The following is a 23,725-nucleotide window of genomic DNA, read 5'->3' as shown; positions in this document are numbered from 1 at the left end:
TCCATTCGGTGGTGCGGCATGGGGAGGCGGCCAGCTCGGACACGAAAGCGGCTGAAGCCTTTAAAAAGACGTTCAACGAGATATCAACGAAGGCTACAGTTCTCAGCAAGTCTTCAACTGTGATGAGACTGGCCTTTTTTGGAAAAAAATGCCTCATCGGACGTACATCACGCAGGAAGAGAAGAAGCTACCCGAGCATAAGCCTATGAAAGACAGGCTTACGCTCGCGCTTTGTTCCAACGCCAGTGGGGATTGGCAACGGTGAAAGCCCCTACTTGTCTATTATTCCGAGACTCCTCGAGCCTTCAAGGCCCACAAAATGCTTAAGGAGAAGCTTCCAGTGATGTGGAGGGCTAATGCGAAAGCCTGGGTAACAAGGCTTTTGTTCACCGAGTGGGTAAATCTGTGTTTCAGCCTGACAGTGAAGAAATTCTTGGAAGAGAAGCGCCTTCCTCTGAAATGTCTGCTGGTGTTGGACAATTGCCCTCCCCACCCTCCTGGCCTCAAGGAAGATATCCTAGCGGAGTATTCCTTCATCAAGGTTCTTTATCTTCTGCCTAACACCACCCCTCTCCTCCAGCCCATGGACCAGCAAGTGATATCGAACTTCAAGAAGCTGTATACGAAACATCTTTTCAAGAGATGTTTCGATATCACCGATACCACAAACCTCACCTTGCGTGAATTTTGGAAAGAGCATTTCGACATCGTAACATGCATTCGACTCATCGACCAAGCTTGGCAGGAGGTTTCGAGGCGAACCTTGAATTCTTCACAGAGGAAACTCTGGCCTGATGACGTATCCGCCCGAGACTTCAAGGGATTTGACGTGGGCGAAGCTGGTGCTGCAGATTCAGGAACAGTTGACAATCCTGAAACAGTTTCACAACCAGATCTTGATGAGATCGTTGCACTCGGCAAGTCCATGGGGCTGGTCATCGACGAGGACGACATCAATGACCTTCTCGAGGAGCACCAAGAGGAGCTTACAACGGATGACCTGAAGGAGTTGGAGGCCATGCAACATATCATCATTCAAGAGGAGTTCTCTAGCAGCGGCGAGGAGGAGGACGACGACTCTATGACAACGGCAGAAATTAAGGATGCTCTAGCTGCTTTTCATAAGGTGCAATCATTCGTAGAAAAGAGACACCCCGAAAAGGCTTACACAGGTCGTATGCTTGCACAGTTCGATGATGTTTGCCTGAGTCGTTTCAGGAACATTGTCAAAAGTAGGCAGAAGCAATCTTCCTTGGATAGTTATTTTTTAAAGAGGTTAGGTTAGAATATACTTAACCCTAAATTTAACCATCTCATCCTACATTTAAAATAGTATACTACCCTGTAAATCAGTATAAGTTAGTTAATAAGAAGAAAAAAAATTTAAAAATAAAGTAAAATTTTAATGAAGCACAGCCAAAATAAATGGTACAGGTAATTCTGCTGACTTACAAGAAATTTCATCACTGCCGCTTCCAAGATGAAGCTGAATTTACATCTAAGCACATTTATATGTTAGGTGAAGGGCTGTCAAGATTTCAAATTTCTTCATCTTGGATTTTTTTTTATATTATATATCTATATATATATATATATCTATATAATATATATATATATATATATCTATATATATATTATATATATATAATCTATATATATATATATATTATAATATATATATAATTAATATAATATATATATATATTATATATATAATATATATATATATATTATCTATAAATTTAATCCTATTCTCATTTAAATTTTTATGTTATTTTCTCATTTTTCACTTTTGTGACCCAAAAGATGACTGCAACCAGGAGCTTACTCAGGGTGCATATGAATGCACAAGTTCAAGCACTGGCGTCAGAGAACTTGCTGCAGCTTGTGTTGGTTTGTGTGTCACGCTTATGATTTTTAAACATTTAGTATGTGTAACGCCATTCTCATCTATGCTCTTACTGCATTTTACCATGTATTATTTTTACAATACAAAACATAAACCAAATCATTTGCGTAGGTATATAAGAACGCACAAACTCATTCACTAGCATTGAAGAACTTGCAACAGTTTGTTTTGGCTTGTGCTGTTATGCTTATGACATGATATTGTTATGATACAATAAAGTTTCATACATACTTACCTGGCAGATATATACATAGCTATCGACTCCGTCGTCCCCGACAGAAATTCAAATTTCGCGGCACTCGCTACAGGTAGGTCAGGTGATCTACCGCCCTGCTCTGGGTAGCAGGACTAGGAACTATTCCCGTTTTCTAATCAGATTCTCTCTTCCACCTGTCTCCTGCGGGGAGGCTGGGTGGGTCTTCAATTGTATATATCTGCCAGGTAAGTATGTATGAAACTTTATTGTATCATAACAATATCATTTTCATACATTCAACTTACCTGTCAGATATATACATAGCTGATTGACACCCTTTGGTGGAGGGCAAGAGACAGCTAACTAACTGACTAGACAGGTAAACAACATATGTTGTAGGTATAAATAAACCTTAGTTCCTACCTTATTAGATGGAAGACTTCGTGGCTACTGCCCAGGAGTCTGCTTCATCTCAAGAGCCTTAGCGAGATAGTGATCTGTGGCCAAGAGTTCTTGCCGGTCTGTCGATGGGGTCTTATCCACTTACTCGGCAGAGCCTAACTGGCGTTTGTCAAGGGGTGCTAATCCGCTTATATGACAACACGCCTTCTTTAAGGAGCACACAACCGATCCCGATCACCCGATCCTAACCTTGTTAGTTCTAAGATTGCCAAGAGTCATCCCCAAACTCTTAGCAAACAACCACAAACTCGAAACTCATACATACAAAAATAAAAAATTTTGTACCCCTCTAATAGTCAGCTGTCCCTCGATTTCCAAATGAAGCGAAGTGAAGGCCGCTAGTGCGACATCTGACACTCCCATGCCACAGGAAACACGAGACATCCGACAAGAGGGTTACGTACACAATTTAAGGATCGGTGCTCTCTCCTTTACCCAGAAACCGTCTGTGCTGACACAAAACCGGACCTAAAGAAAAAGAACATTTCTCATACGTACTACCCTCGCACATCTTTTAAATAATGAGATGCAAATACTGAGTTGCATCTCCAATAGGTTGTGTCCAAAATATTTTTCAGTGACATATTTCTCTGAACGCAATTGATGTCGCGATTGCCCTTACCTCATGAGCTCTTACTCTTAATAGATTAAAAGAGTCATCTGGGCAGTTCTTATGAGCCTCGGTAATTACACTTCTAACAAAGAAGGCCAAAGCATTTTTAGACATAGGTCTCTTGGGGTCTTTTACCGAGCACCAAAGACCATGTTGTGAGCCTCCCAACCGCTTCTTTCTGTCCAGATAGAATTTCAGTGCTCTAACTGGACAAAGTGATCTTTCTATTTCTCTGCCTACTAGGCTAGTAAGTCCTTTTACCTCGAAACTCCTAGGCCAGGGATTCGAAGGATTCTCGTTTTTGGCAAGAAAAAGAGTCTGGAATGAACAAATCGCAGAATCTTCTTTGAAACCAACTCGTGACTCAAGGGCGTGCAACTCGCTGACCCTTTTAGCCGTAGCCAGAGATAGAAGAAATATACACTTTCTAGTGATATCACGGAATGAAGCCGTATGAGGTGGTTCGAACTTTTCCGAGGATAGAAATTTTAGAACCACATCTAAGTTCCAGCTCGGAATCCTAGGCTCTACTGACTTGGACGTTTCAAAAGAGCGGATGAGGTCCGTGCAAATCTTTATTATTCGTCAAGTCTAAGCCTCTGTTTCTAAAGACTGACGAAAGCATACTTCTGTATCCTTTAATTGTTGGTACAGAGAGATGTGACTTTTCCCTCAGGAAAAGAAGGAAATCCGCAATTTCGGTTACAGAGGTATTGGAAGAGGACAGCTTCTTCGACCTGCACCAGTTTCTGAAAACTTCCCACTTCGATTGGTACACTCGCCTAGTAGATGATCTGCGGGCTCTAGCAATTGCGCTTGCTGCCTTGCGAGAAAACCCTCTCGCTCTGACCAATCTTTCGATAGTCCGAAAGGCAGTCAGAGCAAGAGCGGGATAAGATTTTGATGGTACCTTCTTCGAAGTGGGGTTGTTTGAGCAGATCTATCCTGTTTGGAAGAGATCTGGGGAAGTCCACTGTCCACTCCATCACTCCGTGAACCAAATTCGGGATGGCCAATATGGGGCTATCAGAGTCATTCTGGTTCCCTTCGAGGCCACAAAACTTTCTGACCACTTCCCCTTCCCCCAGAATCTTGAATGGGGGAAAAGCGTACACTCTAGCCTGACCAGTCCAGGAGAAAGGCGTCTATAGCATAGGCCCTTGGATCCTCTACCAGGGCGCAAAATGTGTCTATCCTTTTGGAGAGAAACGTGGCGAATAGATCTATCTGTTTGGTTTCCCCCAAAGATACCAAAGGGTCTGACAGACTTCCGAGTGGAGGGTCCATTCTGTAGGAAGGACCTGGAACCTCCTGCTCAGTCTGTCCGCCTCTCACGTTCCTCTCCCCTTGCACAAATCTCGTTAGAAGGACCACATTCCTTTGATTTGCCCACATCAGCAGATCTCTTGCCAGTTCGTATAGGGCGAAAGAGTGAGTTCCTCCTTGCTTCTTGACATAAGCCAGAGCGGTCGTATTGTCGGAGTTTATCTGAATTACTTTGTCTCTGACTATCTGCTCGAAGCTCCTTAACGCGAGGTGAATCGCAAAGAGCTCCTTGCAATTTATGTGCCATGACACCTGCTCTTCCGACCAGGTGCCTGACACTTCTTCGGACCCTAGAGTCGCACCAACCTGTCTCCGATGCGTCTGAGAACAATGTCAGGTTTGGGTTCCGAACTTCTAAGGATACTCCTCTGTTTTCTTCCAAGGGGTCAACCACCACCTTAACTGTGGTTTTTACTTCTAATGAGATCGGAACGTGTCCCGAGAGCTGTCCTGTCTTCCAACTCCAACTGCTTCTCAGGAAGTACTGAAGCGGAGGCGGAGATGCAGTCTTCCTAGAGGAAAGAACTGTTCGAGCGAGGAAAGGGTCCCCAGAAGGCTCAACCATTCCCTCGCTGAAGTACACTCTTTCTCTAAGAAGTTCAATACTGTGGCACAGCCTTTCCTTACTCTCTCTTGAGAAGGAAATACTCGAAAACCCTGAGAATCCATCTGAATCCCCAGATAGACGACGTTCTGGCTGGGGACCATCTGGGATTTCTCGAGGTTCACGATTAATCCTAATGTCTTCGTCAAATCCAGGATTGTTGACAGGTCCTCCAGACACTGCTTTTGAGACCTGGCCCTGATGAGCCAGTCGTCCAGGTATAGGGAGACGTTTATCCCTTTCATGTGAAGGTGTTTTGACACATTTTTCATTAAGTCTGTGAAGACTTGGGGAGCCGTAGAAAGGCCGAAACACAGGGCCCTGAACTGATAGATCCTTCCTCGAACATGAAACGAAGGTACTTCCTCGACGAATGGTGAATCGGGACGTGGAAATATGCGTCTTGAAGATCTAGAGACGCCATCCAATCTCCTTGACGGAGAGCTGCAAGTACTGAGGCAGACGTTTCCATGCTGAACTTCTGTTGTTGTACGAATTTGTTCAGCGAACTTACATCCAGTACTGGTCTCCATCCCCCCGAGGCTTTCGCTACGAGAAACAAGCGATTGTAAAACCCCGGGGAGCTTTGATCCAGTACCAGCTCTATTGCTCTTTTGTCCCACATCTGCTCCACCATCTGCCGAAGATTATCCATCAGAACAGGGTCTTGTATCTGGCTGACAGTTCCCTCGGTGACGTTGTCAAGGGGGGTCTGTCCTTGAATGGGATATAATAAACCCTTCTTGATTACTGACATTGACCAAGGATCGGATCCTATGTCTTCCCATGCTCCCGCAAAGAATTGTAACCTGGCTCCTACAGGTGTCTGGAGGAAAGATTTCTCATTTTCCCTTCTTAAAGGGACGGAAGGCAGATCTTCCCCTTTTTTCAGTTGATTTCCTTCTGACGATGGATCTAGCCTGAGCGCCTCCTCGAAAGGGCTGTTGTTGTTGAGTGGCTTAGATGCTTTCTTTTCCTCACTAGCCACAGGTCTATTCTTCTTGAGGATTGCCTCAAAAGATCCTGAGTGGCTTCTCAGTTAGCGAATGGGCAATGTCTCTCACCAACTGCGAAGGAAATATGCTCAGAGAGAGGCGCATACAGCAAGGCGGATCTCTGTGAAGGAGAGACGGCCTTAGTGAGAAAGGCACTATGAACCGCTCTCTTCTTTAGTATTCCCGCACCAAAGAGGGAGCACACTTCCGACCGATCCATCTTGAACCGCCTTATCTATGCATGTAAGGATGCTATGCAAAGTTTCAGGGCTAGTTGTTCTTTTTCATGGGACTTCTTAGCAATGACCCCAAGGGACCAATCTAGGAAGTTAAATACTTCTAAGGTGTGAAAAAGTCCCTTGAGGAGATGGTCTATTTCCGAAAGACCCCATGTTGCTTTTGCTGAATTCAAGGCATGTCTCCTCGACGAGTCCACGAGACTGGAGAAGTCCGATTCAGCTGAAACAGGCAGAGACAATCCCATGTTTTCTCCCGTTTCTTAACCATATGCCTCTCCTGCCCCTTAGTTTAGCGGGAGGCATGCAAAAGATCGTCCTTCCTAACTCCTTCTTAGTCTTGATCCAGGAGTCCAGCGATTGTAAGGCCCTTTTCATGGATATGGCCGGCTTCATTTTCAGGAAAGACGAAGACTTGTGTGCCTTCGTACTTGAAAATAGAGAGCGAGGAGAAGGAGGAGCGGCTGGAGTTAATGCATCTCCATATTCTTCTAAGAGAAGAGCAGAAAAGAACTTTGTAATTCGAGAGCCCTTCTCTGTTAGTAGCTTCGTAACCTCCGAGGACGTCATCTAAATTAATAGGATCGGAAGGAGAAGGCTCCCTTCCCTCCTCTGTCTCCTCTCTCGATTTCTTCCTTTCCGAAGAAGAAGCACTTCTATAAGGAGATGGGCTAGGAGTAACTCTCTCCTTACGTTTATCATTAGGAGAGTCACGTGTCACTGCTCTACGCCTGTTAGACTCCTGTCGGATGTCAAGCTCTTCACGAGGAGAATGCGCCTGGCGTTTAGCAGGAGTATCTCGCTGAGAATACTCCTGAGGCCTGGTAGAAGTAACCTGTTTGGAATACTCCTGGCGCTGACAGTCGTTACACTCTTCGAATACTCCAGCCGTCTGGAAAAGGCGCAATCTCGCTCCAAATACTCCTGGCGCTTGTTAGGAGTATTAAGCTCAGAATACTCCTGGCGCTTGGTAGGCGCATCGCGCTTCGAATACTCCTGGCGCCTGGTAGGAGTAAAAAGTCCAGAATACTCCTGGCGCCTGGGAGGAGTATCGAGGCCAGAGTAATCAAGGCGCTTGGCAGGAGTATCTCTTCCCGAATACTCCTACCTACGGAAGGCGCATCTAGTTCCGAATACTCCTGATGCTTGGTAGGAGTATCGCTCATGGAATGCGCCTTTCGAAAGCAATAGCAATATATTGCGCTTGGCGGGCGCTATACTCCTATCAGGAGTCCTCTCTTCTCCAATAGGCTCTTGTTGCTTGGATGAAGATCTGGGCCTAGAACGATCTACAGTAAAGTCTGGCTCTTGGCGCCTACTTGGCGCCTGGCTCCTAGTTGGCGCCTGACGCTTGGTAGGAGTTACTTCCTTTCCCACATCTCGCCTGCCTAACGCACCGCTCCCCCCAGAGATGGCCGCTTGTGCGACAACTCCCCTGGAGGGTTCGAGCGCCCGACAGGAGATCGGTATTTGGATCTCTTAATAGGAAGCCTGTCATCCTTTTTACGAGTAGGCTCCTTAGAAAGTACTCCTACCAAAGATGCTATTTGCTCCTGTACATTCATCAATATTCTCCTGGTCGAAGGCTCATTCGAATCAGGAGAAGGAGATCTGGAAGGCGCTCGAGAGTCTTTTCCTTGATTACCGAAGGCGCCTCCTCTTCAGAGAAGCGCTCGGGGCTAGAATTAAGCTCAGGTTCCTTCCAGTTCCTTTTTAGCGGACGTGAAAGCTTCGATTCCTTCCATCCTCTTCTCGGAGAAGGCGAACTAGAAGATGAAAAGCACTCACGAAGGACGCTTTTTCTATAGCTGTCCCTGGCAGACTGAGATGTATACGATTCTGCCGAAGGGACGCCTGATCGTTGGGGATTCCCCACGACCCCCGTAAGGCTTTCGACTTTCCTTCTCCTCTGGGCCAGGGAGCTTGGAAGAGGTCTAGGCCTGGGAGCGTCGCAGGGACGACCAGACGCCCCCTCCACTACACTGGGGACACTAACATCACTCGAGAAACCACATTCCAATTCTCTTACCATTCTAATGCTTCCATTTTCTCTTGCATTTTTGAAGGGAAGCTCTGAGTTTCCGCTATTTCTGAGGCGGAATCAGAGGGATAAACTTGTGAACGGGCTGAAACAGAATGGTCATAATTACGAGAAGAAGAAGAAGCTACAGAACTACTAGACATTTTCCGGCTTTTGTAAGCCGCCTTCCTCTCTCTATCCTTCTCTAACTTCTTCAAGTAAGAAGTCAGATTCTTCCATTCTTGCTCACTCAATCTCTCACACTCGTTACACGTTTTCTCAATTGAGCATTCAACCTTTCTACAACCACTACATGTAGTGTGAGGATCTACCGAAGCTTTCGGAATCCTCACCTTACAGCCCTCATTCACACACACTCTGAAGCTAACACTAGAATCAGACATATTCACGAAAATCCAAAGCGAAGTCCAAAAACCAGTCCACGATAGCGAATGCCAAACAACGATCCAAGTACGTCCATCCCCCAAAAAAAAAAATCAGTCGAAAGATGATCAAAAGCGTTGTGAAAAAAGAATTCCAGTCAGGAGGAAGTAACAACAATGTTGATACTACCGGCGACAGAGAGAATCTGATTAGAAAACGGGAATAGTTCCTAGTCCTGCTACCCAGAGCAGGGCGGTAGATCACCTGACCTACCTGTAGCGAGTGCCGCGAAATTGAATTTCTGCGGGGAGGGACGACGGAGTTGATAGCTATGTATATATCTGACAGGTAAGTTGAATGTATGAAATTTTTATTTACATTTTATATTATTCTCATTTATTTTCATACTATATTTTCTCATTTTTTATTTTTACAACCAAAGGATAACCGCAATCATGTGCCTGCGTACATACACAAACTCATTCACTGGCATCAGAGAACATGCTACAACTTGTTTTCGGTTGTTATTACACTTGATGTTTTTATTCATACTTTACATTATTCTTTTATATTTTTACTGTATTTTCTAATTTTTTTTTCCAAAACCAAAAGGTAAAACGCTATCATGTGAATATACAAAATTTGTAACTAATTTGTATTTTTCATAACTAACAAACCTTCGGTCTTAACATTAGGATGGACAAACTCAATCTTTGGCATCAGAGAACTTGCTACAGCTTTTGTTCTGTTGTTATGCTTATGATTTTCTTATTTCTATTTTATGCTATAGTATACGTAATTTATATTTTTACTGCATTTAGTAATGTTTTACAACCCAAAAGATAAATGCAACTGTGTGTGTAGGGAACAGGTATGTATGCAGACAAGTAGCATCAACAAACAGTACATAGTTACAAGTTGGTGTGGTGACCTGGAAAATTTGACATTGCACTAGAAGAAATTAGTACTGCATTAGTGATCGAACCAGATTAACAACTGCTGGATTAGTGATGGCCAACCTGTAATAATGGATATTACTGCACTTTACAATAATAATTCACAAATTGAAAAAAGGCCCACCTTAACCATAAGCTCCTCTTACCTCCAGCATATCTGAGCCATAAGGTATCTGGGGGAACATTGTCGGTGTACTTGGAGTCATTTTCAGGCACAACAACCATGTACTTAGTGATGTCTATCACCACTGTATCTTAATATCGCACCGACAATCAAGCCTGGAAATAAAATGAATGAAGTAGTAACAATAATATATAACTAATGGACACAGCATTATTATTAAAACCAGTAACTATTTCCAATTCAAAAACTGCTTAAAATAGCTATGATGGTACAGTATCAGTAAAGATTAGCTTCTCAGGGCTTCCCCAAAGGTTTTGTTCTTGTATGAAGGTTGAAAACTGGACCAAATTAAAACTCCAAGAAGCTGGATTCACACAGGTGGAGAAAACCAATTTAGGCCCGTCTACAGTGTGCCAGTCAAGGAACCCCACAAGTGATACCCACTACTGGGATGCCTCAAGCAAGGCACCCCACTCATGTTATCCACCTACTGGGATAACCTTTGACCTTCAACACAAAGCACTCACATCTATCAATGAAACCCACACTTTCCTGTATAACCTATTTCACTGACTGAGTCACCAAATTATTCCTCTGTCAACACTGTAATGAAAAGGTTCCTTGAAATTATGCACAAAATACGCAAATCTTGAGTCACCATTAAACAGAACAACACCTGTTCAAAATACATTTTCATTACATAAGAATTACTTACATAATGAGCCTATGTGTATCACACATTAAAAAGTAGATGGCTTACATATTTGCAGAATCATCTGATAAAATTTAATGCCCTTGAAACTGGAATTTTTCATAAGAAGCTTACATCTCACATTATTTAAACAGATACTCTTCTAAAATTGCCCACCTCATCTCTGTAACTAATCACAGTGGAGTTCTGAAACTAAACCATAAAAAAAAAATTCTACATTAATGAGGAAATTATCTAAAATCACTCTAGTCAGAATACAATTACCACTATTCTCATTTCTCAGTTAAGACATTCACACTGGTCATATTCACAGAAAAAACTTACTTATTTTCAACATTTCCTAAACCATTCTATGGCATAAGAGTATTTTCACATAGCAAGTGCTTCTAATCATTCAAATGAGACAACACAGCTGCAAAGAGCCATTACATGCAGTAAGTCATTACTACTTACCAGTAAGTATGCAAGTATAACATGTTAATCAACAGAATAAACCAGACAGTTTTATTTCACATAGAAAAAAAAACTGAAAAGTAGTAAATACTAAAAAACTCAAAAACACAAATAAGGGGAAGAGTTCAAATTCTTGTCAGATTTTAGCATAAAATGTTATCGGTCAAAGGATTCACTAATTGGCTGTGAGCTTTTAATAAAGACAACTTACCTTGGTCCATCATGGCAATCCCTTTCTACAGACTGTTGACAGCAGAATCTGAATATGTACTTCTACAATTATCAAGTATGCTACATATAGGGATTTAGTGATCCCATGAATAAATGGCACATTCAATATCCACTATTTGTGAGAATTTTTCAGTTCTTACCAGGTTAAAGTCACAAACTGATAATCCATGAAGCAACACATATAGTAATGCAGTTTAAAAATTCCTGACTGCCACTCTTGTATACACTCTAGGATTCAACAATCCCATGAACCTACTGCAAACTCTATACTGAATGAAACAAGTTTACATTCTAGAAACTAACAGTTTGCATACAAAACACAACATAAGTCAGGGAAAAATTGTGGATTTTTGACAGTAAGTTACAGAGCCTCTTAAACTTACATTAACAATTACATTTTCAACAGCATGTCACATTCAGAATCAGTGAAGTGTCCTAAGTACCAACATTAATCAGGTAAGAATATCATACTGTATTAGGACGTGTGCATGTTCTAGAAATGATTACTATTCAAGTTATTTTTAAAGTGAAAATAAATCTGGTTTTCAGTTTCGTAGTGACTTTAACAAGTTAACTGTTTTTGTTGAAAATGTTTACTTTATCCATTACAAACAACCAAACAACCCATCTCCCTTGGTCTCAAAAAGAAAGGTGACCACAGTAATAAACCATATTTTCTTAGGGTGATGGTCGTAAGGTGTAACGTTTGGGGGGAGGCTAGGGCCACCCATCTCCTTGCGTCTAGCAATGCGGAAGACCAATGGGATAAACCAGGTATTGGAAGCTAATATCCTGTTTTTCTATGAGATATGATACTTTAGGTCAGGATCCGTGGAGGGCCAAGATAGTCTGGTAGAACCAGCACTTTAGGGCAGGCTGGGTTAGGCTAGGACACCTTCCTGTATTTCAATCTAAAAATTAAAATTATACCACCACAAACCAGGTCAGGCACGGGGGAGGGAAGTTCCAGGGGAGGGTAAAGTCTCTAGTCAGGTTTGGCCTAACAATATAGGTTTGGTAAAGTTACTTAACACGGTAATTTCTGCTGCCCTAGGTCAGGGAGAATCCAGAATACTACTAGGTAAAATACCACTGTGTGACAATTGATCCGAAGAAAGACCACTTTTTCACTCAATATTCAATTGGTGAAACAACAATACAATTGATATTTAAGCATACCATTCAAAAGATTGGAGTTTTGTCAACGAAATTATATATGTGAAGTAAAATAAACCCTGTGAAGTCTTCATAACATGTGTTCAAGGTAGTTTTTAAATCCAATAAGGTGTGTGTCGGCAGTTTGCCCAATTTGGTTCCACAATCAGGACCACATCCTTCCCAGCCTTCCCAGTGCTCATTTGAACAATATTTGCATATACAGGCAGTCCCCAGGTTACGACGGGGTTCCGTTCTTGAGACCCGTTGTAAGCCGAAAATCGTCTTAAGCCGGAACATCGTCAAAAATCCTAAGAAAACCTTACTTTTAATGCTCTGGGTACATTAAAAACTATGTAAACTGCATTCTTATTGTATTTTTCATCAAAAAAAACCTTCAAATGTTATTGTTATTATACAATTAAGTTTGTTCATACTTACCTGGCAGATATATATATAGCTGTATTTTCTGACGTCCGACAGAAATTTCAAAACTCGCGGCACACGCAGTGGGCGGCCAGGTGGTAGTACCCATTCCCGCCGCTGGGAGGCGGATATCAGGAACCATTCCCATTTTCTATTCATATTTTTTATTAATGCCTCTGTCTCCTGAGGGGAGGAGGGCGGGCACTTTAATTATATATATCTGCCAGGTAAGTATGAACAAACTTAATTGTATAATAACAATAACATTTTGTTCATGCCACTTACCTGACAGATATATATATAGCTGAATCCCACCTTCGGATGGTGGGAAGAGACAGAATAGGATTTTTTAGGAAACTTAAATTAAGTAGATGATATACATCTTGGTTCCTCACCTGTTTGCAAAGTAGACTATGTGATTACTGTCACGTAAGGCTGCTATTGCTTAAAACAGAGTTGCCAGCCAGGTGGAGACCTGTAGTGCTGGTGCGCTCTGGATGATCTGTCAACGGGTGCAAGACCTCAACGTGACAAGACCATCGAGGCCATACAAACGAGGGCAACGAAGCAACTGACCACCACCTGACCAACTATTCACAAAAAACCCCTTAAAACTAACTAAAGGATGGGAGATCTTCACATAAGACTCACCACAACCTAAAAACACAACAACCTAACTTAATCCTAACTAAGGGATAGGGAAAGAGCTACTTCCGGACCCCAATACTGTGTCCGCAGAAACGTATGGCCCCAGTGCATTACAATCGTCATGAATCGTTCTCACATCCCTTAGGTAATGTGAGGCGAAGACAGAGTTACTCCTCCAAAAGGTGCAATCAAGGATGTCCTTGATTGACATGTTCTTTTGGAAGGCAAGAGAGGTAGCGACAGCTCGAACTTCGTGCGCTTTTACTCGGAAGAGGCTCAAATCAGTCTTCTGGAAAGATGAATGAGCCTCCCGAATGATGTCCCTTAGAAAGAAAGCAACAGCATTCTTCGATAAAGGTAACTCTGGTCTCTTCACAGAGCACCAGAGATTACCTGAGGGACCTCTTACCTCTTTCGTTCTATGCACGTAGAACTTGAGAGCCCTGACCGGGCACAGGACTCTCTCTGGTTCTTGGCCCACCAGACTTGACATACCCTTGATCTCGAAAGTCTTCGGCCAAGGGTTCGAAGGATTTTCATTCTTCGCCAAGAAAGTTGGGTTCAACGAGCAGACAGCATTGTCCCCTTTGAAACCCATTAACTTGCTAAACGCTTGAATTTCACTAACTCTCTTAGCCGTCGCAAGAGAAGTTAGGAAAAGAGCCTTCCTTGTCAGATTTCGAAGAGACGCTGCCTGAAGCGGTTCGAAAGGGCTTGACATAAGGAATTTAAGGACTACGTCCAGGTTCCATGATGGAGGTCTCATTTGAGGAACCTTCGAGGTCTCGAAAGACTTAAAAGGTCATGAATGTCCTTGTTGTCAGACAGGTCGAGGCCTCTGTGCCTAAAAACCGCTGACAACATGCTTTTATATCCCTTGATGGTAGGGACCGCTAATTTCTGCACATTCCTGAGAAAGAGCAGAAAATCAGCTATTGGGGTTCACAGAGGTCGAGGAAGAGGAAACTCCTTCCTTTTTACACCATGCCCTGAAGGAAGCCCACTTCGATTGGTAAACAGCTCTTGTGGAAGCACGTCTCGCATGTGCGATTGCTCTCGCAGCTGCTTTCGAAAAAACCTCTCGCTCTGGCCAACTTTTCGATAGTCTGAACGCAGTCAGACCCAGAGCGGAGAGGTTTTGGTGAAACCTTTCGAAGTGAGGCTGTTTGAGTAGATCTTTCCTCCAGGGTAATGTCCTTGGAAAGTCTACAAGGAAAGACATGACCTCTGTGAACCATTCTCTCGCTGGCCACATCGGAGCGATCAGGGTTAACCTCGTCCCTTCCGAGGCCGCAAACTTCCTCATGACTTCCCCCAGAATCTTGAATGGTGGGAAGGCGTACAAGTCTAGGCCCGTCCAATTCCAAAGCAAAGCGTCTACCGCGATTGCTTCTGGATCCAGGACCGGGAGCAGTAAAGAGGACGTCTCTTGGTCCTTGACGTCGCGAATAAGTCGACAGTGGACGTCCCCACAACGTCCACAGGTCTCGACAAACGTCTTCGTTCAAGGTCCATTCTGTCGGTAGGACTTGTTCCCAACGACTGAGAAGGTCTGCCCTGACGTTTTGCACTCCTGCAATGAATCTCGTCAGGATAGTCACATTTCTTCTCTTTGCCCACAGCAGAATCTCTCTCGCTAGGGAAAAACAACGTTCTGGAGTGTGTTCCTCCCTGGTTTTTTAAATAAGCAAGTGCTGTGGTATTGTCCGAGTTTATCTGAACAATCTTGTTCTCCAAACTCCTTTCGAAGAACTGCAGGGACAGAAATACTGCTGCCAGTTCTTTGACATTTATATGCCAGGCTACCTGTTCCCCTCTCCAGGAGCCTGACACTTCCTTCCCTCCTAGTGTTGCTCCCCATCCCGTGATGGAAGCGTCTGAAAACACTAGGTCGGGGCTCAGAAGACTTAGGGACACGCCCTCCTGAAGCTTCTGAGGGTCCAACCACCATCTTAGATGGTTCTTGATCGGAAGCGATATTCTCAATATGGCATTGAGATCGTCCTTGGCCTTCCACTCGTCCGCAAGGAAAAATTGGAGAGGCCTGATGTGCAGTCTTCCCAAGGAAACAAACCTTTCTAGCGAGGAAATGGTCCCCAGCAGACTCATCCATTCCCTCGCCGAGCAAGTCTCTTCCTTAGAAAGGCTGAGATCTTTTCTAAGGCCAACCTAGCCGCTGAAGTTCCTGGGACGGAAACGCTCGAAAAGCCACTGAATCCATCTGAATCCCCAGATACACGATGGACTGTGTTGGGGTCAGATGCGACTTTTCGAGGTTGACCAGAAGTCCCAGGGACTTCGCTAGGGCCAAAGTGAACTGCAAGTCCTTCAGACACTTCTCTCTCGACGACGCTCTGATCAGCCAGTCGTCGAGGTACAGGGAAACTCTTATTCCCGAAGAGTGTAGCCACCTCGCTACGTTCTTCATTACTACTGTGAACACCATCGGAGCCGTGGTCAGTCCGAAACACATAGCTCTGAACTGCCATACTTTTTTGTCTAAGACAAACCTTAGATACTTTCTTGAAAGAGGGTGGATCGGGATGTGAAAGTACGCGTCCTGCAAGTCTAAGGACACCATCCAGTCGCCCGGTCTCAAGGCTCCCAGAACAGAATGAGGCGTCTCCATCGTGAATTTGGTCTTTCCACGAAAAGATTGAGCCTGCTTACATCTAGAACTGGACGCCACCTGACGACTGCTTCGGTTACTAGGAAGATTCTGTTGTAAAAACCTGGAGACCCCAGGTCCGCGACTTGTTCCACCGCTCTTTTGTCGATCATCTGCTGAAGGAGATCGAACAATACTTTCTTCTTTTCTCCCTGATAGGATGGAGAAAGGTCTCTGGGAGTCGTAGAAAGAGGAGGAAGATCTAAAAAGGGGATCTTGTACCCTGCTCCACGATCTTGAGGGACCAAGAGTCCGTGTCTCTCCTCTCCTCGCTCCCGCAAAAACTTCAGTCTGGCTCCGACTGGTGTCTGAAGGACATGCTTCTCACTTGGAAGGCTTTGGCTTAAAGGAAGCTCTTCCTCGTGAAAACCCTCTCCCTCGAGGAGCTGCTCTCGAGGGGGGAGCTCTCGAGGGGGGAGCCCCACGAAAGGGCTTAACTTTCTTCGGCGGTTCGAACCGCAGCTGAAGAGGTTGAAGGTACGGCTGACCGTCTTGTAGACTGGGCCAAAAGGTCTGAGTTGCCTTCTCTTGCAAACTGTTCGTCAGGTCCTTTACTAAAGTCTGGGGGAAGAGATGGTTCGAAAGAGGCGAAAAACAGCAAATCCGCTTTCTGAGCTGGAGTCACCGAACGAGCTGTGAAGTTGCACAGCAAAGCTCTCTTTATTAATAAAAGCCGTTCCAAAAATGAGATACGATCTCCTCCGCAACCATCCCTGACGGCTTGTCCATACATGCTAACACGCTGGACAGCTCCCCCAGACTGAGAGATTCTGGGCTTCTCGCTTGCAGATCCAGAACTCCCAAACACCAGTCAAGGAAGTTGAACACTTCAGCGTCCTGAGCAGACCTTCAAATGCATGGAGGGTCAGTCTCCGAAGAGGTCCAGGTTACTTTGTAGCAGAGGGTAAAGCGACCTCCTCTGCAAATCCACTAGGCTGGAGAAATCTCCTTGAGCCGAAGAAGGGATACGAACTCCTACTTCATCTTTGGTTCTATACCAAATGCCCCCCCCTTTTCAGCTAAGTCTAGCTGGAGGCAAGGCGAAGGGTCGTCTTGCCTTGATCTCTCCTTCGTACCATCCAATCTTGGAGTTTCTTAAAGGCACGTTTCGTGGAGAAAGAAGTTTTCATCTCTACAAACTCCGGGGTTTTCCAGTTTTAGATGAAGAAAACTGCGAAGGAGGAGACTTGGGAGCTGCGGGCTGAAACTTGTCTTCAAAGAGAACGCAAGAGTCGCACGAGGACTTTATAGTCCGAGATTGACGGGGCCGCAGAAGGTTCCTCTTCAACTGATTCAGCCGAACTACTTAGCTCTCCTTCTTCTCTAAAACAGGAAGAGGAGACCGTCTGTCCGGAGAGGGCGTCCTAATGTCGGGTCTTGGCTTGATCAAAGGACCCCTATCCTTGCTAGAGGCAGCCTTATTTTTTCGGCTGTCCTTCTCTATGACGCTTACTACTCGATGAAGGTAGAGCGTCCTGACGAGGGACGAGCGTCCTTAGCGCCATCCGCGGCAGTCTCACTTGCAGAGAAGCGTCCTTACGTTTCTCAAACGAAAGGGAAGACCTTTTCGCTGGAATACGTGCCTGTGCGCGTAAACTAGCGTCTGGGGGTACGACTTCTTGGTCAGAATCCCCAAAAACGTCTTGAAAAGCGCCCTGAACGTCCTGGCGAGCTTCCTGCCAAGCGTCCTGCCGAGCGTCCTGGCGAGCGTCCTGCGAGCGTCCTGTCTAGGCGTCCTGGCGAGCGTCCTGACGAACGTCCTGCCTAGCGTCCTGCCAAGCGTCCTGACGAGCGTCCTGACGAGCGTCCTGACAAGCGTCCTGACGAGCGTCCTGCCGAACGTCCCTGCCGAAACGTCCTGCCGAACGTCCTGCCAAGCGTCCTGCCTAGCGTCCTGACGAGCGTCCTGTCGAAACGTCCGTACAGAGCGTCCTCCTCAAAAGCGTCTGACGTAACGTCCTTTTAGAGGACGAACGAGATCGGCGAATCGCCGAAGGAGAAGCGATCGGCGAACGAGACGAAGTAGGTGAAGGAGAAGGAGACTGCTTAGTCCTCTTGACAGGTCAGTCTAAGGTCCTTCCTCCGCTTAGGCTCGACTGCTGCTGGGCGAGTCCTCTGAGCCATAAGCGAGGATAGCTGGTCCTGAAGGGACAAAAGAATGTTCTTCGTCGGGGAAGAATGAACAGAGGAAGCAGGACTGATCCTGTGAGAAGACGAGGGGCGAGGGGACGCCTCCTTCCTTCTCACAGGTACAGCTACCTGCTTCTCAGGTATACGCGCCTGTGCACGCAACCCAGCGTCCTCATCGGAGGAGATCTACCTCTTTTCTGAGGCGGAAAAAAAAAAAAAAAGCGTCCGACGAAAGTGGCGAAAGAGGACGTGAAGCGTCCTCCGCACGAAACGTCCTTTTCAAGGGACGAGAGTCTCTCCGAGCGCTCCTTACCCCTTGCGCGGGGAGGAACGCCTTCGGAGGACGAAAAGCACTCTTTCAGGACGCGCGCTCGTGCGCGCCCTCCTTTGGCAGCCTGGGACTTTGCTACAAGGCCTTGCCGAAGGGACGCCAGATCGGTGGGAAGCCCCCGTAACCCTCTTGCGGCTTTCGACATACCTACTCCCTGGGTCTTGGGAGGTCTGATAGAGGTCTAGGCCTAGAGGCATTATGGGGCCGATCTGACGCCCCCTCCACAACACTCGGGGGCACGATCACACACTTGCACCGAGCCAGTTTCTAAGGCTTTCACTTTGGTCTCCAGAGTGCGAAGAGACTCCAAAATCAGAGAGAGAGCATTCGCTTCTCCCGACACAGAATCAGAGCCCGAAGGCAACACAGGTTTAGGGTTGTAAACACTACAGGTGTTAATGTAGGAGAGATGTTAGCCTTACCTTTGGTAGAACCACTCCTGGAGGAAGACCTCCTGATCCTAGCGCCCTCCAATTTAAGGCGATAGGACTCATATACTCTCCAATCATCATCGGTCAATTTCTCACATTCATTGCACCGATTATCAATCAAACAATTAAGCCCCCTACAACTCATACATACTGTGTGGGGGTCTACCGATGCTTTCGGTAGCCTCACCTTACAATCAGCCCTCACACACACACTGAAACTCACAGCACTTGATCCAGACATATCTTATATAGAAAAGTCAATCCAAAATAAAAAAACGGTCCACTATCGCGCATGCCAATTCAACAATCCAATTCAATACCAAAAAAATCAATCAGATACTTAAAAGCGGGTCAAATTCCAAAAAAATCCTGAGCAGAGGTCTCTAAACAGTTGTTTACCCGACCGGCGACAGAAAAAAATATGAATAGAAAATGGGAATGGTTCCTGATATCCGCCTCCCAGCGGCGGGAATGGGTACTACCACCTGGCCGCCCACTGCGTGTGCCGCGAGAGTTTTGAAATTTCTGTCGGACGTCAGAAAATACAGCTATATATATATCTGTCAGGTAAGTGGCATGAACAAAATATTGATTAATTTGCATTTTTGGAGTCATATTTCTTCTGCGAGATCAGCGTTGTAAGCGTCGTAACCCTAGAACATGAGTCGTAAACCTGGAAATAATTTCTGATAAATATAATTGAAAAGCGTTGTAACCTCGGAACGTTGTAACCCGGGGACTCCCTGTAAATGTAACATTTATTGATATTACACAAGATTGTAGTTGTAATCAGCACAATAAAACAACATTTTGTTGCCTTATTCCTGGGGTCATGTTTTGAACTGAAATGCATTTTTACCTTGTAATCGGTGGTTTTATCCTTACTGCCATCACAACTGAAACTCCAAAGTGCTCATTTGACTGTAATTATACACATTTCATTCTTAATTCACTCCAAATTCCACTTTAAATACATGAGAGTTTGTTTACAGCAAAGCCATGGTGGGAATAATTTTTCAGCCTTGTTGTACATCTGGCAGCCAGAATCCACGAGCAGACGGTTTACTTATGATATAAAATTTGTACTACTTTGCTAGTGCTTTTCGTTTATTTAAGTCTATATTACTATTTTGACTTTTAAAAAAAATTTTTAATAACTGTATGGCTGAAATAATTTTTTTTTTACATTTTTAATAATTGTACGGCTGGAACAAATGTAACCTTTAATGTTTGTGTGAAATTGATACATGCCCCGATGCCTTTACAAACGGTTTCCATGAATTCTAGATGTTACAGTAATGCAATAATGATAAAATTGCTCTAATATTTATGTATATATATATATTACAAATACATATGCTAAATCCAATTATTTCCTTGGTTTCATATAAGTCTTATCCCAAGTTTGGAGGGTAAACACATACCAATTGGCAACAGTGATAAAAAAACAAGAAAGCGTGAACAACACATTGTAGATAATGTTCACAGCAAAATCGTTGAAGTTTGTGTCAGGAATCTGGTTACTTTTACAAAAATGAATATTTTCAAATGAATTATCCTGAATACGTAATAAATTTATGCAATTCATAACCTTATTCTGGTGTTTAACTAATTGTTTAAATGTTATCTTGTGCACTCTTCTTCTTCCCAAACAATCTCCAGGTTTCCCTGGTCACAAGCGTGAACACCATCGTCGTTTAAGATTGTTGTGAGGAAAGTGTACCAGCGTCTATGGGTACAAGAGGTTTGTTCACACAAGTGACTTCGCAAACATCGAGATGGTGTCAATCTTCTATATGTTAGGTGTTTTAAGTAAAAATTTCAAGTGTTATGGCGGTAAGTTAGCACTGCGCATGGCTAGACTTTCATTAACCTCTGTTTTAATCAGAAATTATGGCCTTAATTTCTTACTTGGGAGAAAACACTTCCTTCACAAGGAAAGTAGAGGTCTTGAGGTGTTGCTTCCATGGATGTTGGCTAGTGACTGACGTCTAACTTAGGTTACTGGAAGTGCTAAAGTTATTTTCTTGGAAAGTGGTCGCGCTACCATACAGGTGGTTGCCAGGAGACCATGCAATACTTTACCACTCAGTTAAATTAAGTTCATTTTTGCTTTCCTACATACAAACAAAAGTTTCCCACTGTAGGCACCATTATTGTTTGACTGGAGGAGTAACAGTTACCTAATCAAGCATTTCTAACAGAATTGAAATGTCAAAATAAAAAAAAATAAAAAACTAGGCTCGAACCTAGATTTTGAGGTAATATTTTATTCGACTATGCTCTCTATAGACCGGTATGTATACTGTACTTTTCTTGGTAGAGGACCGCCCAGCAAACCTGCATCTTAATGTATGCCCTAGCCTAGTCCATGAACTCAGATTGGAAACCCTTCAAAACAATAGGATACCTACCTAACAATGGAAAATTTATGCAATATTACTTTAAATTCTTGTTCAGGAGGTAAAACTGCATAGAAAAACTGCAACTGCCATAGTCTAGGTCGCCGCGGATAGTTCTAAGATCTACCCTTAAATTTTTTAACCCGTTTGACAATTTTATTTCTGATAAATTCGGTGGTAGGTAGGAAGTGTCTAGCAGGATTACCCATATATCTCAAGGCTTACTATTTAGGCTATTAGTATTTATAGTATGCAAGTTATCCTGCTTTTGCAGAATTTGAAGGACTGTCACGTAAGCATTTGGAAAAGTGAACAGTCAAGAGCAAACCCTTCAAGTCGTTCATTTCGGCTTCCCGAATATTAAACCTGACGCTGTCACATGACAGTTAAAGTAACCTGAGAGATAACTAACTACCTTACTAGGAAAGATAGCTAGGAAAGACAAGGACAATGTCAGCTTTTGAATACAAAGACATATCACCGAATAATGCCGTTAAATAAAAAAAATAACATTCGGGTGGATCACTGCAGTTAAACACGAACAACAAACAATGTTAATTACCGTATATCACAGCCAATCCTGTTTCGTGGAGATATCTTGCTCGCCGATACTTGAAGATCCATATTGTCACCACAGTTAATATGAGTAAAAATGTGTATAACAAAATATTAAGGCTGTCAATTCGGTGCGTCACCCAATACTTTTCATCTAGCGCAATGTCTGTGCCCAAAGAGGCCTTGGCACTCGCGTAATGTAACAAAGATGTTAGAGAAATTGCCAGAACACCAACATTACGTTCACCTGCCATCGTGAAATGTTTACATCTGAACGAAATCAATAAACCCCGAGGAAATTCATAGAAAATTAAAACAACTGACAACCGCGATCCTCTTCCGTTGGTGTTGCCAAGGTTTCTATGTGGTCATTTTTCTTTAAAGTTAAATCTAAACAAAATGCATGTTATCAACATAAGATCTTACGACGTTTTATATTATTTTCAATAATCATACCCATTCTTATAAACACTTACATTATGCATGGTGGATCTCTAGAGGTTTCGATTCTTCTTTCTTCTCCGGGCAATAAACGTCTTGAAGACAACTGTCATCGTCACGAGATAAGGGGGAGTGGAGGATAAACTACTTGCTGTTGCTGATAAACGTATCATTATTTCGTGGCTTTGGGGTTTTCACCTGATAACATTTCAGATTTTTGGGGATTTCTTATCTCGAAGTATGAGAGATTGCTTTTAACTAGAGCGTCTATTTGCCACAATATCAGAAATTAATATATCCTCGACTTTGCATTTGAATTGATAGTATATACGTGTATGCGCAATGCGAAGCTTGGTGTTTGCATAATCATGCACCAGCAAAAGCAAAATACTGATTGAATAAGCCCGATACTATAAGTAACAAATGGCCAGTATCTTCGACTAAATGTAACTCTAGATGAACATTTTAGCTATACATACATGTAATCTCACATAACAGTAAGTATAACGTTTCTAAAATGTTGAACTTTCATCAGCATTTGGAAGATTCTGCTATCCATCTGAGCATTGCTTTCCTCTTAGTATTAAATGTCTACTTAAACTGGCACGACAACAATATGTTCTAACTCTTGAATGTAAGTATTCTTTCCCATACTTTCATTAAGGGCAATTAGCTCTCAGTGCCTCTCACTTTATTCGTCTATTTGTTAAATTATTTTGTTGTATCATGTCGTAGCCATAAAATTTAATTTCTACGAATTTCGTATTTCGCCAAGTACTCAAAACTGTGATAAGCGTTTCATTTTCCATGAGCTGAATCAGATCTAATAGTTACAGTGACATTTGAGGATGATGATGAGTCATCAGCCTATTTGATAAGGCAGTATGACAAGACTATCGTATCTGCCAACAGAACGGAAACAAAAATATCACGTGACTAGTTATACAAAACTGAGTCTAGTATTACTATTTGACAGTACTAATTTGTTTTTTAGCCACGCGTCTTAATTTTAAACAAATGAAGAGCTTTGAGAAGCTCTTACATCTTACTGTACTTTAGGCCAACCTGGCTAGGCTACGATATTCAAGTGCGCGGTGGGAATATTAACTTTTTTTTTCATATAGTGGGAATATCAGTTTTGTTTGGAGTAGTTTGGAACGTAGTTATGTAACCTACAGTAATTGATTTTAGAACCAACATGCTGCAAGCCTGTGAATTACTTATTTGTCTGTGATAAGCACGTTAATTTCCTATTTCTTATTTGTATGATGAATTAAAATAAAGTAGCAAATGACATGCGGGAGAAAAGAAATTTGT

General features: G+C 43.4%; 2 protein-coding genes across 2 annotated transcripts in view; one reads left to right on the top strand and one right to left on the bottom strand.

The window, feature by feature from the left end:
- Positions 1-22,234, bottom strand: part of LOC135223530 (sodium/hydrogen exchanger 6-like) — a 68,217-nt gene extending 45,983 nt beyond the window's left edge. The window contains 3 exon segments of the mRNA XM_064262007.1: positions 9,848-9,939; positions 9,941-9,980; positions 21,975-22,234. Coding sequence (XP_064118077.1) covers positions 9,848-9,939; positions 9,941-9,980; positions 21,975-22,221 — 379 coding nt within the window. The 5' untranslated portion in view covers positions 22,222-22,234.
- LOC135223531 (sodium/hydrogen exchanger 7-like) overlaps positions 1-23,725 on the top strand; it is a 155,793-nt gene that overhangs the window by 94,155 nt on the left and 37,913 nt on the right.

Source organism: Macrobrachium nipponense, chromosome 10 (assembly GCF_015104395.2).
Source record: "Macrobrachium nipponense isolate FS-2020 chromosome 10, ASM1510439v2, whole genome shotgun sequence".
NCBI lineage: Eukaryota > Metazoa > Arthropoda > Malacostraca > Decapoda > Palaemonidae > Macrobrachium > Macrobrachium nipponense.
The sequence above is the reverse complement of the archived record's forward strand: the minus strand, read 5'-3'. Positions and strand labels throughout refer to the sequence as shown.